The 20276-nt window shown below is 40.4% G+C and overlaps 1 protein-coding gene across 1 annotated transcript in view; it reads left to right on the plus strand.

Annotated features, from left to right (window-relative positions):
* Positions 1-18371, plus strand: part of lrfn5a (leucine rich repeat and fibronectin type III domain containing 5a) — a 60673-nt gene extending 42302 nt beyond the window's left edge. The window contains exons 2-3 of the mRNA XM_079853032.1: positions 9606-11013; positions 16746-18371. Of these exons, the coding sequence (XP_079709158.1) occupies positions 9626-11013; positions 16746-17721 (2364 nt within the window). The 5' untranslated portion in view covers positions 9606-9625 and the 3' untranslated portion in view covers positions 17722-18371. The remainder of the gene's footprint in view (positions 1-9605; positions 11014-16745) is intronic.
* The last annotated feature ends 1905 nt before the right edge of the window (positions 18372-20276 follow it).

The raw sequence follows: 20276 nt of genomic DNA on the forward strand, positions 1-20276 counted from the left end.
CATCATCTACTTGATATTCAGTAGGGTCACTTGTCATTTAGAATACTTTAATACAAAGAGGTCTTTTGTTTGGTATGGTTTAATCAGACTAGATAGGGTTTTAATAGAATCAGTGATTTTTTTACATCATTTTTTTTTTTTTTTTTTTTTATAGTTAGTCAGTACTAGTTTGCTGTTAATTTTCGATGAGCTTGCTGATGTCATCTTTAAATTGAAGCTTATGTGCTGTGGTTCCCTTTGCATGCTTTATTTAGCCAAACAAGTCTTCAAATAATGACTGATACATCTGGCACATTGGCTATGTTTAGATTGCAATATTACCATACTACTTAAATTCCGCTTAATGTATACTGCCTACTATTTGTTTTTAAATAATAAGTGAAATATTAGATGCTATTCCATAAAAAAAGTTTCAAACAGTAGAATTCCATGTTGTTAGCTCTATCTTTCATGTTATATTCATCTTATACATAATAAAGTGAATTTGCATTTTGATTTTGGTGTAAAGAAGTCTTAGCATTTGGCAGTCTAATTTGAGTCAAGAAAGAGATGCATCACATTTGATATTACCACTGAGTCATCCATTACACTGGTGCATTGTGGGATGTAATGGGTCATCTGGGTATTCTATGCATACAGAAAATGTGCACACTGTGCAGTATGTGCACTATAGTGTATACTGCATCAGTAGTATGGTAGCATTACTATTATAGCCAGATGCTAAGCCTGATAATATATAGATAATATAATATATTTCAAAATATAAATCTTCGAAAATCATCCAAAATACAGGATTATACAAAATACAAAATCCTCCAAAATACAGGATTGAAAATGAAAATATAAATAAAACAAGAAATGTGGTTCTAGCACTGCAGACCTGAAACTGCAGCCTCTATTTTTGCAGGAATACCCTGCTCATTAATTTAGCCATTGATAGCATTGGTAAAGAAACGCATAATTCCCAGTCCGACAACTTATACAGCTCTGTATAGAACGTCATGTATTCAAACTGGATGGGAAGAAAAACGTACGTACGTAACCCTCGTTCACTGAAGGAGAGAACGGAGACGTTACGAAATGGAGGTTTCGCTAGAGAGCCCTATCACCTTCGAGTATTAGAAAACGAGCCAATGGTATGAAAATACCATGGGTCTGCGGAATTTGCATCGTGAACTGTAACATCGTGGGTATAAAAGTAGCCGCGAGTGCAATCTGGCATTATGTTACCTGCTGAGGAGCCGAGACTATGCGCTCCGGCCGCTTCTGTGGAACAGAGGTAGTGGCATGCGGACGTAAAGTCTCCGTTCCCTCCTCCACGGAACGAGGGTTACATACATAACCGAGACGTTCCCTTTCAGTCAGTCACTACGAGTTACGTCAGTGACTGACGAAATGGGGGTCCCAATCTAATCTCCCACTGCGGCTGTCTTCCAGTGTCCTGCGCAAGCCACAGCTCCCTGTCGTGAGGTTAGCATGAGCGAAGGGCCAGGCTAACACAAGGAGGAAGCAACGCTCCGAGTGGAGTGTGCCTTCACCCCTAGGGTGACCTTGGACAAATATCTAGGCCGGGGTCTCAAGATGACGTGAGAGTTAGCCGGCCCGAATTCCAGGCACGCTTCGTTGACGGAAAATGCCTGCAGGTCCCTTACCCTCTTGATGGAGGTCAAAGCAACCAGGAGCACCGTCTTCAAAGAGAGGTACTTAAGCTCAACTGAGTGCAATGGCTCAAAGGGAGCTCTCTGCAGTGCAGATAGAACCACTGCAAGGTCTCAAGAGGGCATATGTGGGGGGTGGGGAGGATTTATCTCTAAGGTACCTCTAAGGAACCTGATGACCAGGTCATGGTGTCCTACCGTCTTAGACTCCACAAGGTCGTGGTGCGCAGAGATCGCAGCCACATAAACCTTAAGGGTGGAAGGAGACAGCCATTCATTCCAACCCTTCTTGGAGGAAGCAGAACACAGACCTGATCGGGCATTTTCTGGGATCATCTCAGAGAGAAGAACACCCGGTTCCACTTCAGAGCGTAGGCGTGTCTCGTGGACAAGGCTCTAGCTGAAGTGATGGTAGCCACCACCTTTTACATTTACATTTACATTTATTCATTTAGCTGACGCTTTTATCCAAAGCAACTTACAATTGCTATATATATGTCAGAGGTCGCACGCCTCTGGAGCAACTAGGGGTTAAGTGTCTTGCTCAGGGACACATTGGTGTCTCACAGTGGATTCGAACCCGGGTCTCTCACACCAAAGGCAAGTGTCTTATCCATTGCGCCACACCACCCCACCTGAGGTGGTAGGGTACTCAAACCTTCCGTGTCCCGTCCAGGACCCACACGTGCAGGTTCCAGAGATCGGGACGCGGCTGCCAAAGGGCTCTGAGAAAGGTCATTCCTCAGAGGGAATGGCCAGGGAGGGGCTGTCGGGAGGAGCACCATTTTGGAGAACCAAGTCCGGGTGGGCCAATGAGGCGCAATCAAAATGATGCTCCTCATCCTCCCTGATCTTGCACAGGACCTGTGCAAGAAGGCTCACTGGTGGAAATGCATACTTGCGGAGGCCCCGCTGCCAGCTGTGCTCTATTGCATCCGTGCCGAGGGTCCTCTCGGTCAGGGAGTAAAACCAGTGGCAGTCGGAAGTGTCTGGGGAGGCAAACAGATCTACCTGTGCATCGCCGAACTGTTCCCAAATCAGCTGAACCGTCTGGGGATGGAGTCTCCCAACCCGTGGCTGAGGCATCTGTTGACACAACAACATGCCTGGACACTCGTTCTAAGGGCACTCCGGCCCGTAGAAAGGAGAGGTTCGACCACGGGGTGATGGTCTGATGACAAGCCCGAGTGACTGGCACCCGGAGCATGTCCTGTTGCCATGCCCATCTCGGGACTCAATCGCAAAGCCAGTGCTGAAGCGGTCTCATATGAAGCAGTCCGAGCGTCATGACTGCTGCTGCAGATGCCATATGCCCCAGGAGCCTCTGAAATAACTGCAGTGGGGCCGCACTCTTGCCCTCGAATTGACTCAGGCAATTCAGCAGTGACTGCGTGCGCTCGCAAGCTGCGCGTACATGGCGACGAGTCAATTTCCATACCGAAAAAAGAGATCCTCTGCACGGGGGAGAGTTTGATCTTTCCCCAGTTGACCCGAAGGCCCAGACAGGCGAGGTGCTGGAGCACCAGGTCCCTGTGTTCACAAACCTGTTCTTGAGAGTTTGCTAGAATCAGCCAGTCGTTGAAATAGTTCAGTGTTGCCTGAGTGGCACAAGGGCTGCCTCTACGACCTTCTTGAAGACGCGAGGAGACAGGGCTAACCCGAATGGGAGTAGCGCAAACTGATATGTCTGCCCCTCGAAAGCAAACTGTAGAAATGGTCTGTGTCGAGGAACAATGGAGACATGAAAGTATGCGTCCTTCAGGTCGACCCCAGCAAACCAATCTGACGGACGAACGTATTCGAAAATGCGTTTGGCTGTCAACATCTTGAATGGAAGCCTGTGCAGGATTCGGTTCAAGATGTGCAGGTCCAGGATTGGTCGTAACCCACCGCTCTTCTTGGGTACAATGAAGTAGGGGCTGTAGAAGCCGGACTTCATCTCGGACGGCCTCGATCGCACCCTTTGCCAGTAGGGCAGCGACCTCTGCACGCATGACAGGGGTATTGCCACCCACCATGGTATAGCGGACTCCCCGGAAGCAGGGAGGAGACCGTGCGAACTGAATCGCATAGCCGAGCCTGATCGTTCGCTCTAGCCAGGCTCCCAAGAACTGAACCAGCGGGGTCATAGGAACTACAGGCGTACCCACGATGGGGCAGTGATGTGGAACGACCGGCCCAAACATGGGTGGTGTAGCGTCCCGGTGTGGGGTGTGGTCAAGTTCCGCGTTCCAACAGAGGAGGCCAGGGAAGGATGAGCATTCTGCGGCGGCCTGCTCTGACAGAGGTCTGGCGACGGGGGGAACGAGAGTGGTGAGGCATAGCGTCGCAGACTGTCATCCACGACCTCTTGGGGCTCGGAGGAAGGTGTGTCAGTTCTTTCTTTAACAGTTTTAGGGTTCTGCCTGCCTGAGCGTAATTAAAGCCCAAACACTCTAGGCAGCGCTCGTGACCTTCAGGCGGATGGATCATGCACCCACATCCAGAAACACATGAGCGAGACATCTTGAAAAAGACGTGCCCGTGCAGCTCTTTTTGAAAAGAAAGCTCTCTTAGCAGTGCTGAAGCGCCCAGGTGAGAACACCAGCCGCGTACAAAGTCACTGCAAAGACCACGAACCTGCTGAAACACGCCATCACACCAACACCGATTGAAGAGAGAGAAGCTTGTTGCTCTTGAAGAAGGTAAAGAGAAGCACATAAACACATAGGCTCTGAAGCAGAAACATAATGCGAGATTGCACTCGCGGCTGCTTTTATACCCACGCAGTGGAGCGGAATTTTCATACCATTGGCCCGTTTTTTAATACTCGAAGGTGATGGGGCTCTCTAGCGAAACCCCCATTTCGTCAGTCACTGACGTAACTCGTAGCAGAGCATGTGAGCGGAGTGGAGCGGTGAGAATCTCCGCTCATCGCTCACGGAACTGTTCACCCCTCCGCTCCCCCGCTCAAAGCTACATCAGGCCGCTCCGCTCATTATCGCTCAGCGCTCAACGAGGTTTGCTTCGCGCTCCACTCAAATCGCCCCCCGCTCGCTCCAAAAAAGGAAAAAAAATCTACATGTATATCACTTTTAGCTTAGACCACAGCCTTACCTCCTAAAGAACTAATGAGTGACAACAACATTTTTCAAATAGAAATGTTTTATTTCAAATTACAGGCCTATGTAAGAAGGAATATAGCCTGCACAAAAGGTCCTGTAAAATTAAACGAATAAATGGGCCTAATAATATAAATAAAAATTATATAAACAAAAATGTACATACATTTTTTAAAAGTAAATTAACTATAAGGCCAGATAAGTGAACTTTTGTGCAACGCGCACGATTAAAATTTAAATTGGCTTCCATACACACAAACTGCTGTAAAATTAAACGAATAAATGGGCCTAATAATATAAATATTATTATGGATGACACAAATTTGGCTAAATAAAACGAACCATTAGGTCTACTTGAATGAAAAAACGAATTTGTTTGAATATTACGCTATATTTAATTTACACTTTGTTAAAGTTACCGTATTCAATTTGCTAACCTTTTGTTTTCTTCCCAGCGTGTTCGCGTAGCTCACGTTCATGTTTTCGAGAGATTTGTCTTTTGAGATTCCAAAATTAATCTTTGCTGACTGAAACGATGTCTCCACATTCGTTTTCTTGTACCACATTATCATTGTTAGTTAGTTATATGAATAGTAGGCTACACCTGACCTGTATGACTTCTCATTTTCCTTTTTGAAGTAACCTTTTTGAAACTCCATTATTGAGCCGAGTTTTGACTGAAAATAGTCTACTTTTGATGACTGTGCAAGACAGATGGATCCTGGTTTAGGTTTGACTGAGCATGCTTCAGACTTGTGGTGTGAGCTGAGCGAAATTGGAGCGGGAAATAAGGCGACGCTCCGTCCTTTTAAAAATGCCGCTCTGCGCTCTGTCCAAGATCCGCCCGCTCCCGCTCCCCGCTCGCTCCCGCTCCACTCCGCTCACATGCTCTGACTCGTAGTGACTGACTGAAAGGGAACAAAGTATTAATGTAGTTTTGTTATTTTCATTTTTTATAGGACTGGTAGTGTGTTCTGTCAAAAATATTTATTTATTTGTATCACTTAGAGGCCCTTAATGAAGCATGAAATGCAGATTAATTAGGCCTATTGTTCGTTGGTTTGGTCCTATCTTAGTTTGTAACAGAATTGGGAAATGTGAATTTGCTAATTCTAGGATCTGCAGGCATACATGATAAATAATAAATAATAATAAATAATGAAAAAGAAGGATGATGAAAGAGAAGATTTCAGGACGTTGGAAGCTTGAAACCTTAGAAACATAAATTAACTTGGGCTGCCAACATTAATGTGTTAACGCATGCGATTAATTCAAAATCCTTAATGGGTTAAAATAATTTAACGCAAATAAATTACTGAAGCACACAAAATTGCGTCATTAAGGTAATTTACGTCATACAGTTAGATGATCTTCGAAGTCGAGAGCATCTACAATGGCACAAGCACCTGTAACCCTGGTTGCGATCAGATCATTTTACATTTTACAGTTTTGTGAGAATCACCCTTCAATCTAATGGTTTACTTTGCTGGATATAGCAAATGATGACAAAATGAGCATTAAACAAGATAAATAGTGTATGCTTAATTTCACGATAAGTGTGCAATTAATCGTGATTAAAAAAAATAAAAAATCTTCTGACAGCCTTAAAATGAACACATTTACCTTGTCTGAGGTGTATTTACGGATATAGCACAGCTATTAGTTACAACTTAACAGGTTTAATCAACATCCGTGCTAACATTGTCACTCTTACTGGTAATGCAGGAAAAGCTGGCAGAATTGTCACCTATACTGAAGTTAACAGGTGCTTTGATAATTGTTGTTACAATTACGGGGAATTGTCTGTGCAAGCCCCTCCCAAACCCTACTTCAACTTTGTAGACGGTATGACAAGAATGGGATTGTGTCCTACTCATACAGTAGTAAAAATATATACAATTAGTTTTTGTACACTGATAGATTTGTATAAGCTGTCCCAATCATGGGGTGGGGCCCAGTGCGAGTTAGAAGGAAGCAGGACCCACTTGGTCAGTGGCACCGCCCTAAGGACCGCCCTGCCGATAGGCCTTTGTGTATCCGTGTGGCTTGGGAACATTATTCAGTTAATCTTGAGGCAAAACATACTGCACATCAGCCTGTTTTGCTTTACTGCACTGGTGAAGAGCCAGTGCTCGTGAATCAGATCCACTGGCATGAATCATACACTCCACATACTATTCCCTATTGTTCATATGCATAACACATCAGTCTCCATTACAGCATCACATTTCTCTGTATCTCTCTTGCTCTTTCCTACTTCCCTCCCTTTATCTCTCGTTCACTCAAATCTCGCTGCTCCATCCGTCCACAGTTTGGAATGAAAAACAATAGTGAAGATTTGCAGTGTTGGAAAGAACATGATCTTTGCATTTGCTGTGTGACTGGGCGACAACCAGATGACCAGATGAGTCATTCACGTAAGAGGGAGTATTTTATCTTGTCCAGACATGTTCAAAAGTCATCTTTCCGTCATCATTTTCACCCAAAGAAATACCCATAAATAAAATGTACTCACCCTAATGTTGTTTCATACCTGTATGATTGTCTTTCTTACGTGAAAAACAAAAGAAGATGCAGGTTGTTGACACCAGTGTTGTTATTGTTAACTAAAATTAAAACTATTACAGATAATTTTCATTAATTGAAATAAATCTGAAATTATTATGGGTGATAATGTTTTATGTCTGTTTTTTTGTGAGTTGTAATTCTGTTTCCTGGGTTTGTTTGTTTCTATGGTTTTTCATTGATGTGATTATGATTTGCACCTGTTGTTTATTTTGTTGATTAGTTTGCTTTGGTATTCAAGCCCTGTGTTTTGTTCAGGTCATTTGTCTGTTCTCGTCACTTTCATTTGGTCCGTCTGCTCATGGTTTTCTAGTCTGAGTATTAGTATTTTGTTTTGAGTTCCAGTTTAATAAAAGTCTGCTGCAAATAGATCTTGATGTTTTTTTTTTAATTATTATTATTATTATTTTTTATCTTTGTTGCAACCGAAACTGACAGAAATAAATTAAATATAAATATTGATGAAAACTTAAACTTAAAAATAAGAAATGTTTCCTTGGTAACTAACTGAAATAAAAAAAGTTGAAGTAATAAAATTACTGAAACTGAAATAAAAACAAGTTAAAGATATATATATATATATATATATATATATATATATATATATATATATATATATATATATATATATATATATATATATATATATGTGTGTGTGTGTGTGTGTGTGTGTGTGTGTATATATAAATCACTATAACTTTAAATGAAAATGACAACTGAATATAAAAAAAGCTAATTCAAAATAAATACTACATTATTGTGTATAAATAATACTAAAAACGTACTGTATTGACACTGTGCTTTTCCCCCATATAATGAAAGAGAACTGTTGTTGTTTTCCCCTCATCACTATTCACATTCATTGTATAGAAACCAGCAGTGTGGATATTCTATTAACCTCCTTCAGTTGAGTTCTGCAGAGGACAATATCAGGTTTGAAATGACATAAGGGTAAATAAATGATAACAACTTGTCATATTTGAGAGAGCATTATCATCAACAAGATGACATAATCAGTCTGCAATCATGCTTTTTCGGGTAATTTCAGGTCTAATGCTCAGACAGTCTCCTCATAATTTCATAGTCTGATGTCAGCTGCTGTAGCCATTTGATGATAGCTGTTTTTAATGCAGTACTCTCTATGAGTGCATAGTTGTTAGACCCCGTATTGTGTCATTACATACTCAACTTAGCGTAATTATATAATTAAATATAATACAGTTGCCCCCACTGGGTCAGGGTCTTGCAAAAGCGTTCCCTGTTCACACACACGGTCATTATGAAACAGCTCTTCTGCACACCCACACAATTCTAATGGAGAGTGAAGGACACTACAGTTGGAAAGAATGAGTCACACCTTCGAGAGAAGTGTGAAAAAGTAAGACAGGAAGATATTGTTAAAACACTTGAAATCAAAGATGAAAATAACATATTGGTTTAGAATGAATTAATGTAGCTAATAAACTGAAGTGTTGAAACAGTTCCTGTAGTGTGCATGACGTTTATTAGCCATGTGTTTTGCCTGAAATAAACCCACACTCCTTTAGAGACTGCATCGATCTATTTTCAGCAGAGTTGCCATGAGCACTTATTATAAGCTACTCTTTTTTTTTTCATAAAGTCGCTCATAAATATGGGCTGGTGGCTGTGTTTTATTGTTTTGGGGCTTATTTACAGTCATGTATTTGGACTAGCTAGCAATTAGCTGCCATATCACAATAAAAATGGACTACTAATCAAATCTCCACACCTGTTGTTCAAAATACTGCACTTTATATCTGAGAGCTGAAAGCTGCAAGCAAATATGCATATACAGTAGTTTTCTAAATAAAATATGTATTTCTAAATCTCTCCTTCCTTGCATGTGCATTTGTTCAAAAATAGTTTGTGTTTGTGTCCTTTTATATTATATGTATATTTTCCCTTATTTTGGATTTTTTATCAGAGCAGGTTACTTTGTTTTTTTTAGATCTGGCAACATTGATTTTGAGGTTGGGAATGTTAATACTGTGTTACAAAACTGCTGTTTCTTACATCTGACATGGGGTTTTGTTTGTGCAAGATGAACTGTTTATCACACTTCCTGAAATAATTGCAGGATAACCAATGGCCTGCTGTTATCTCATGCATTATAACTGCGCTAAGCACTGGTGTTTGATAAACATCTACAAATGCAATTATGCTCCAAGTGAATAAAGGCCTGCTTTGCTTGAAATTGTAGTTCAAAGGCACAGTAGCATATTATTCACACCCTTTGTATTTTTTTCTCTTTTTCCCCTAGGTGTAAAAACCTGATTTACAATGGAAAAACTGCTTGTCTGCTTGTTGGTTATCGGAATGGCAGTGAAGGCCCAGATCTGTCCAAAGCGCTGCGTCTGTCAAGTTCTATCCCCCAACCTCGCAACACTCTGTGCCAAAAAAGGGCTACTCTTTGTTCCGCCCAACATCGACAGGCATACCGTGGAGCTCCGACTAGCTGATAACTTTGTCACAAGTGTAAAACGGAAAGACTTGGCCAACATGACCAAGCTGGTGGATCTTACTTTGTCGAGGAATACAATAAGCTACATCACTCCACATGCGTTCTCAGACCTGGAGAACCTACGAGCCTTGCATTTAGACCACAACCGCTTGACGCGGATATCTAACGAGACCTTCAGTGGCATGTCTAAGCTTCATCACCTGATTCTGAACAACAACCAACTGACCCTCATCCACATGGGAGCCTTTAATGACCTACTAGCCCTCGAAGAACTGGACTTATCCTACAACAACCTGGAGACCATCCCCTGGGAGGCCATTCAAAGGATGATCAGCCTACACACACTTAGTCTGGACCACAACATGATCGAATACATTCCTGAGGGGACTTTCTCCCTCCTACAGAAGCTCAATCGCTTGGACGTGACCTCCAACAAGCTCCAGAAGCTTCCACCAGACCCGCTTTTCCAGCGGGCGCAGGTTCTGGCCACATCCGGCATTCTCAATTCCTTCTCTTTTGCTCTGAGCTTTGGAGGAAATCCTTTACACTGCAACTGCGAGCTGCTGTGGCTTAGGCGGCTCAATCGCGAGGACGACTTGGAGACCTGCGCCACACCCTTGCATCTCTCTGGACGCTATTTCTGGTCCATCCCGGAGGAGGAGTTCCTCTGTGAGCCGCCCCTCATCACCCGCCACTCTCACGAGATGAGGGTCCTGGAGGGCCAGCGGGTAGCATTGAAGTGCAAAGCCAGGGGAGATCCCGAACCTGCCATTCACTGGATATCTCCTGATGGGAAGTTAGTCTCAAACACATCACGCACGCTGGTTTACAACAACGGCACGCTGGACATCCTGATAAGCACAGTAAAGGACACGGGCTCTTTCACGTGCATTTCCTCGAATCCTGCCGGGGAGGCCCACCAGACTGTGGAGCTGGTTATCATCAAGCTTCCGCATATTAGCAACAGCACCAATAACATCCAGGAGCCTGACCCAGGCTCTTCTGACATCTCCACTTCAACAAGGGCGGGAGCAAACGGCAGCAACCACACCGGCGACGCCAAGACCAGTCCAGATAAGAGGGTGGTTATGGCAGAAGCCACTTCATCTACTGCACTCATCAAATTTAACTTCCAGAGGAATATACCTGGAATACGCATGTTTCAGATTCAGTATAATGGAACCTATGATGACTCTCTTGTTTACAGGTGAGAAATACTTTTCATTCTGTCATTTTTGCTTGTTGGGTGAATCCACATTAAATGTTTATCCATTTCTTGAAGTGGATTTCAAACAGTAATTGTTAGTCATTGTTTTTTATTTCTTTGTTCTTTTTGCTTGTTTGACTTCACAGACTGAAACTCCACAACCATCATTTAGAAAAAAAGCCAATAAAGACCATTAGATTAACTAAGACAACGTATTTCCATTGTGAAACAACCAAGTAAAACTGAAGTTGAATTAGAATTGTGCTTACTATACAGTGAATTTAGTTTTACATTGTTTTAGATCTATAAACAAAATTGCCTTAACTATTGAAACTTATGGACCACCTTCTTGAATGCCCTCATTTCAGATTTCCACTTTAGTAGATAATACAATAGCAATGAGAAGTAAACATGAAAATACCTTCAGTTTTTCTCTAAATGTGTAAAATTTTGGACATCATAATTTTTATCATGTGAATAATAAAGCACAAACATTTGGAAATTAGCCAGATACATTAGTAGGTGATTTGAAATAATGAGTTTGTAGATTGAAATTTAAGAAGCCAATTTAATATAGGCTACACTAGACATTAGACACAACAATAGGCCAGCAAGGAGAGGAACAAACCGACTTTGGCCCTTTGAGACAGCAGCAATGTGTTAAAGAGGCCAGTTGTGAAAAGGGATCTAATATTCAGTACATTAGCACAAAAATCCATCACCAGTTTGTGTTGTTCTAATGGATGGATGGATCGATGCTTTTTGTTCACGTGAAATGCTAGAATAGAAATCCATTTCTAATTTTCTCTTAAATTACTGGTGTATGTGTGTGATTTGTTTTTGTATGCTGGCTTTTAGACTGTGCCGTGTTTTTGTCTTTTGCGGTTGTGATCTGTCATAGTGTACCCTAGCCTTTAGTTTCTATTACTTTATTTTAAACTTTGTCCTTTAAAATGGTTTAAATATATTTCCTTTTCCTAGCTTAAAGTGCCCCTATTATGCTATTTTGAAGATTTTGTTTTGGAGGTCTCCTACAACAGGTTTACATGCATCAAAGGTCAAAAAAAATGTTTTTTTCTCATAAAATAAATTACACATCACAACATTTTTCAATGATTCTACGACCGTCCGATGATTCAGTCTCTCTAAATATTTCCGGATGCCTACTCTGCTCTGATTGGTCAGATGGCCCAGTCTGTTGTGACAGGTTGTTACAGCGCATGTCGAAAAAAAAATGGCCATTACCATAACTGAACTTCAACTCCGGAGGCTTCCTAAAACTCAGCTATTGTAAACACTGTAAAGACAGTAACGATGGCATCAATCCGAGCTCGAGTCCGATTATGAAACATTTGAAGAACTAGTTATTCAACCTGAACCACAGCTGTTCGGCAGAGCTATTTCAGTACGGCAATAATAACGTGAGTTAGCCTGATACCTGCACAATTTAAAACGCAAAACGACGCATTTTGAACGCCCGGTAGAAAAAATAGACATCAATAATCAATCATACATGCAGGTTGTGATTCTGAGGAGCAAGTTGGTCCAAATAAAGTGGGTACTGTCCTATCTTTAATGGATAAGCGTTTTGTAAATCCCATTTAGACCTCCCCGAGATTTAAGAAACAATAATCATAAGGTTATACTGCTGTTGTAATTTGTCCTCTGCATTTAACCCATCCAAGTTAGTGCTAAGTCCATTCCTGCTGGTACCTTTGGGTTACCAGTCTGAATCTCTAACCATTAGGCCACGACTTCCCCCAGCTTGGATTAAAGAGGTTGTGGGCACTTGGGAGAGTGGTCACAGAATAAAATCTATGGACCTCTTTGATTAGGATTAGCAAGCGTGTCTACCTAGAGCATATTAAAATGTAAAACTGAATAATCATTATAATTTATGACTGATAATATTCAGAAACCATTGTGTGTGTTAGCCAATCTGTTTTAGTGCTATCTCGAACAGTATTTCCTTTCACGTATGCTGTACTCATTAATACGTTCTCGTAATTACGTTCTTTGCAGACTCGCTTGGGGGAATCAAAAAGAGATTCATTTTTGGCTTACTTTATCTCAATGGGCTGCTGTAAATGAGCCACAGTCGGCTAATTACAATAACACACACTGGCCATGAGCGTTCCCTGTTCAATGAGACACACTGCAGAAGCAAAGCCATTACCTCGTCATTTGTGTACAGAGCACATTGTGTGGGAAGCTCTTTTTCACAAATGATGAGAATGAAGCCCACAGAAAGACAACAGATACATCTCAACCTATTTTTTTTACTAGAGATCTGGCATCTGGCTGATACCCCATGTTGTTATCAAGTGCTCCCTTCTCAGTTAACACATTTGGCAACAGACCGGCCGCAGTGAAACATAGACTATAATCGAATTTTCGCCACACATACAGGGCCAGTGGAATTTGTTCCTGCGATAAAGCTGCAGAAAAGTGCCATGAACTTATAACACAGACAATCCCCTGTCAAACCTGGGGTTAAGTGTCTGGCCACAATGATGATGTCTGCTATCTTGATTCTTGCCATTCTGAAACCTTCCGACTATCACTCCTACGCTTCAAGTCAATATAAAATGGCATTCATCATTCAATCTATAATTCAATGTATTCAATGCATTCAATATTCAAGAAATTGATTGGATATTGCAATGCAGGCATTAAGTATTCTGGTGGTTTGTGATGTCTGTCGAAAATGAACATCATTTCAGAGGTGAAACATTTAGATAAAAGTTTATAAAGATTAATCGTTTTTTTTCTTTGGAATAAGGTGCAATTTTTTAAAAGCCAAGTAAGTAGTACATTTTACTATTAAATATTAAGTATTTTACTTTCACCCAAGTAGCCTATGCATTTAGCTGAATACTTTGACTTTTAACTGGTATAATTTTGACATAGTATCCATACTTTCACTTACATTTTTTGTACTTTTTATACCCAATTTTTTTGTGTCATTGCCAAGGATTGCAAATGTATTCACATTAACAGCGCCAACTGCCTGCTAGTATCAAGAAACTCCTCCACAAAGAGAAAACGTATGCTACCCAGATTTAGTGACACTAACAGAGTCTAGGCAGTGTGCTAATTAGATGTTACATTTAACAATAAAGCATCTACAAATGGGAGGATATATTCCAGTGTCACTGCATAAAACTAGTACTTACTCAATGGCACTGTAGAACGATGCAAATATTTTCAGCCATTTTGTGAAACATGACCCTAGCAGCTAGTTTCTTGACACCATTAAACACACACTGAGTTACTTAGAACAACCCTGCAATTAAAATTCATTTGTATGTATGACAGCGGACGCTCTCACCCAGCATACTGAACCGCTCTGACCGGCTGGGGCGCGAGGCCGCTTCTACTGAGAACCTTTGTGCTCCAAATCCAGTCGGTTTGCATGGGAAATCACAGAGCGCTTCTTTCAGCGGGCTGAATGAGCTGAATGTTTGCCAGGCTGCAGAGGAGACAGGTGGGGCATGTGGGGAAGGATGATAAGAGATGCCATTGTTCAGGTCTGAAGTGAACGGTTCAGAGAGTGATAGCAGACCCCAGGCTCCTGCAAGTACAGCAGGACTTCCTGTAGATACAGCACCGAAGCAGATTTACCGTTGCTCCAGACTTACGCTCTCTAGATTATGTGATTAAACATGTCTGCAGCAGAGTAAACACGGGACAGATAAGAGATAAAGTCCTGATATCACAGTTTGCTTTACGTGTTTATTGTAACATGCCCAGAATAGTATAATAGGTTCTCCACATGTGGCGTGCTTAAATCTGCTGCACAAATGACAATGCAACTTGAGCATTACCATATTTATCAATAGCTTAGGACTAGTGTGCTCCTGTGCAGAGCTCTCCAATGTGAAATCCACTTTTCTATCGTGCTGTTCTTGTTAGCTTATGAAAATTGCATATTCATGTGGGTTTTGATTCAGAACACAAAACTGAAAAAAATCATGCACATGAAAAGAATCATAACAGTTAACCACTTGAAGTAATGCCATATGTTTTTTTTTCCAAATTATGTATTGCTTCATTTGTAATATTTTTTATTATGGTTTGATTCATTATTTTACTTTATTTTATTTCAGACAATATTTTTTTTAGAAAATTTAACCCATTTAGAGGATTTTGCATTGCATTGGGATCCTGATCAGCCTTTCAGGGTTTTTTTTATTTTTTTTTTTAAAGAAATTAATACTATAGATAATTGATTATGTTTCCTGGGTGCATTTATAATGTTAATACGATTTTTACATCAACAATTGTCATAATTTAGAAATAAAAGGCATTTGACCTAATCTGATTTTATCCCTCTGATTAAAGGGGCGTGTCTGCTGTGAGACTTCAATGTAAACGCCCACTGCTGTGTTTGGCTAACATCTTTGCATATGAAATAAGTATTACATGTGGAACTCTCTCAGAAACTTCTTTTAGCACGTTTTTACTATTACAGCTCTCAACGTTAACAAATCGTGAAAAATGTTGATTATAGCATTATATTTAGATTGTAACATGAAAGGTGATGAGCATTGTAGCTGATCACAGACATGTTGAGCGCATGAATGCAGGGATCTTGTCATTGTAACTCGATTTCTGCACTCTAGCGAATACTTTCATGATAACTAACAGTGCAAACACGATATAAATAAGAGATTTATTGATTATAACGGAAGTTTTGGTGAGAGGGAGCATTCTTTGATCGCTTTCTAATTTAATTATAATTTAAATAACAGAATATTTTCATCCTATTAAGCAAAACAATGTTAAGTTGACATTTTAGTCACTGGTTTTATTAACTGACACAAATGGGAATAACCAATTTTGAGAAAAAGAACATCTGACTGTACATTAATCATTACATATCAAAAATCACTGGTAACTGCGATTTTGGTTAGACATGCACACCTAATCAGTACAAATCAAACAATCTGTAACAAAGCAATAGTGACACAGTAAAAACTTATTGATTCTGCAAATCCAGCGTCAGAAGGAAGGTTATGCATCCAGTGTTAGCGTCACGCATGTTATTTACCTATTACTTGTCACGTGCAAATCAGTGGGCGGGGCTACAGGGGTAATGATGTAGAAGTAGGCGTAATCTTACACCTATCATATAGGCACGTTCCAAACCGAGTCGTTCTCTGGGGTTGGTTTCAGTAAAAGCTGTTTTTGGAAGTTTTCAGTTCTAGTAGTATAGTATGAAGGAAAATTGTAGTCTGTGGACTTTAAAAAAAAATTCTGACCTCACATTTTGAATGATAGTGAATGCGTATAATATTACAACAAAAGGGACTCAACATACAGAATGTAATTATGGGTAATGGACAAGCAATAAAATGCCATGATCGATAAAAAATAAAAAAAAGTATAAATACATTCTGTTTTTAATGAAACTTTTTATCAGTTGAATAAGCATTTGTCTATGCAGGTCTGCAAAAAAAAAAAAAAAAAAAAAAGTTCTGCAAAAAAAGCCAAATGATGTAAAAATGTTGAAAAAGTCACAGTACATAAAACTTTCATTTTTCTTTATCCATATATGAGATTACTCTCTCAGGGCTACTGCTGCGCTGAAAAATTATGTAAATTAAAATTTTGCATGAACTGATAGCACTCTTGAGGTTGTTCAGAAGGTGTAAAGCAGTTTAATAAATGATTGATGAATGAAACCTATAATGTTTAATTCCAACACTCTTCTTTTATTCACCCAACAGAATGATTCCCCCAACGAGCAAAAACTTCCTGGTGAATAACCTGGCTGCCGGGACGCAGTATGACCTGTGCGTCCTTGCAATTTATGACGACGGCATGACCTCTCTGACGGCCACGCGGGTTGTAGGCTGCGTGCAGTTCACCACCGAGTCTGAGTATCTACGCTGCCACTTCATGCAGTCCCAGTTCTTGGGTGGCACTATGATCATCATCATCGGGGGCATAATCGTGGCCTCCGTCCTCGTCTTCATCATCATCCTCATGATCCGCTACAAAGTGTGCAACAGCGGCAACTCGGCCAAGGGGACCTCGGTCACCGACGTGCACTCTCAAACCAACGGGGCGCAGTCCCAGGGCTGTACCGTCACGCCGTCTGCGTCCAAACAGGGTGCATTGAGCATGGAGGCAGGCGAGGGATGCCAAAAGAGCTCCGCCGCGCCTCTTCCTCCACCTCCAGATTCCCAAACCCAAACCTCAGAGACCTCCATTCCAGACTGCTCCACCTCCACTTGCCAAAGCTGGACAACACCCGGCTCTTCAGGGTCACTAAAGCCAAAGCGCAAACCCGCGCCAAAGCCCGTCCCCGTGGCCGGCGCCGCCGAGCCCAAAGTGGAGGCGCTACCCAACGCAGAGACGCAAAACACCAACCGAAACAACTCCACTGCCCTTCAGCAGACGGTCCCAACCCCTCCGCCCCCATCCCGCTTTAATGACACTCCAATTTTAAGGAGGGCTCGTCCGACTTCGTCCAAGTATATGACACTGCCCGTTGAAGGAGTGCGGGCTAAACGCAGGTACTCTTTGAACGAGAACCTGTCGAAACACCACTGCTACATTGGCTCGCAGAAGCTGGGGAACGTGTTTTGCAAGCGGAGTATGTCTGTAAACGGGATGCTAGTCCAAATGGCAAACTCAAATCTAGACAGCGAGAAAACTGCGTTTTCCAGTTCAGAGTGGATTTTAGAGAGCACCGTGTGAATGTAGACTGCTGGAGACTAGATGGAGTGCCTGCATCTCATTGTGTACGCGCGTGTGTGTGTGTGTGTGTGTGTGTGTGTGTGTGTATAGGCTCTCATAGTATATAAATGTGTGTGATCGTATGAATGTGCACGTTTTGCACCATTTCTTTAGTTTCCATCTGCAAATCATATTTTCTGCCGTCTTTTTATTAATGTTTTCTGGAAACCCATGGATTACTGTGGATATTTGCTTTGAGGGAGGTGCTAGCCGCTCATAGCCGGATCCATTACCCAAGAGAGACACGCCTCCATCTTCACTGAACACGGTGAGCTTCACGGTAAGAGGAAAGCATCGGTGCCTTCCTGTGTCCTCTTACCAGAGGGCTCCTACTGGATACAAGCTTTGTGTCAGTTACACAGATAGAACGAAACATAAGAGATTTCACAAAAAAGCCTTTCTATTCAAGGAAATGACATTTCCTGCATATTATAGAGAAACTCTTAAGGAAAAAAAAACTATATAAAGACTTGATACTGGGACCTGTTATTAAATTGATATTTTTTAAGAAATCAAAGCTTTTTCTTTTCAGTGACATTTTGCCTTTGTTTGAAGGCACAAAAAAAATCCATGTACAGAAAGACAACATCAGCTGTGTTCTTATGTTGTGTAAAATAAAATAAAAAAATTAAACCATTCCGTTTGTGTCGTTCTGAACGCAAAACAAATGTTCATGATACTGCTTCAATTCGTGTAATACACAAAAAATAAAGTGATGTTTCAGGTATTATGGGATGGCATTGTAGGAGCTGTATATTTGTACATTTCATAGCCTTATTCATTGTTAATATATAATCTACTTGAACTACAAAAATCTTTAAAATGCTTTGACAAATGGTAAAACAGTTCATAAAATTGGCCTTTCCATGAACCACAAATCAACAGAGTAAAATAATTCAATAAACATTACCTAAACAAATACACAGTAAGATAAAACATTATTTAAATAAAAAATAACCATGTGATTTTACAATGAAAACATCTGAGAGAATGTAATATTCCGGTGCAATCATAATCATTTTCAATATTTTACTGTAAAAATACACTTATTATCTAAAAATATAGTTTTTTTTAAAGAGTTGTATTAAAATGTGCACTTTAAATGTAAAAAAAAGAAGTATTTTCTGTTATGTCCAGTGTAATTTGTCATATATATATATATATATATATATATATATATATATATATGTATATATATATATATATATATATATATATATATATGTATATATATATATATATATATATATATATATATATGTATATATATATATATATATATATATATATATATATATATGACATTATATATATATGTATAGGGAGTTGACTCTTTTTCACAAGTTAACAGTCTTTCACAGGCAATCCTTTTAAGCTGAGGATTGCCAAAGTGGACTGACAGCTGTATCTGATTCAAGACTTCCTGAGCTGTTACAAGAAAAAATATGATAGGCATAGATGTCCTGGTAGGTTTGTTTGCAGTAAGACCCTTTAAAAATGTCCCCATCAATGTTCAAACGAAACCTACACCAACATGTGAATGGTTACAGTTCCTTACAAAGGGTCAGGTGACACAGAGTGGCAGAAGCTCACATAAAAAATGACCCTTTTAAGCCCTCTTAATGGTAAGTAGCTTTAAGAAGATCTCTTTGACCACATATGGTTTCCGGTTGGCGGGCTTCAAAGGCCTTACGTCCCTCTTCAGCTTTATTGTCTCATAGAGAGACTCACAAGTCAAAGTACCCATGTGAATCTACCATAAAGATTTAGCCGAAGGCACTGACATTTTAACAACCCTCACTCCAATTTTTCTGTCACAAGTCTTTTAATCGGAATGTGTCAGCTCATTAGAGGGGAGAGGAAGGGTGAACACACATAGAGAACTGCAACTCTTTAGTGGGAAATTAAAGCGTAATCGTTATTTATAGAGATGTCTACTAAACCGTGGTACAATGAGAAATTTCGCAATTTTAAAATGGAATAAAATGTAAATACATGACCTTTTCTACTACTCATAATAATGATACACTTTATGGATATAAAAACATAATTTGCATATTCTTATACATTGCAAATTGTTTATAAATAGCTATATACTGTATGCACATAAATGCAAGTGAAAAAAGAAAAATAGAGTAGCACATCATCTGCATACCAATGACAAATGGCATGTCAGTTAATTACACTGGCAAGTGAAAGCCTTCTTTCTTCAGCTCCGTCTGTCAAAGACGACAATGGATGTGACCGGGGATAGTCATCATTTACAGCAGCGACCACTGTGGTTAAATTGTCTGATTTGCGAGTGGTAGTCTTTAGCGCAGTTTGCACAGACATAGGTTGATGATGTTGTTGCGTTGGTTCTGTCGTAACCTTTCTTTTCAATCATTTATCTTACTCGGTTTTCCTCTGCTTTGGCTAAACCCTTGCATACATTCTCTTACAAAGCAGTAAATTAAATAAAAAAATACATAATGGGCCCAGAATCGAGCCATGTGGGACACCACAAGATATAATTT

Source organism: Squalius cephalus (assembly GCF_949319135.1).
Source record: "Squalius cephalus genome assembly, chromosome: 20".
NCBI lineage: Eukaryota > Metazoa > Chordata > Actinopteri > Cypriniformes > Leuciscidae > Squalius > Squalius cephalus.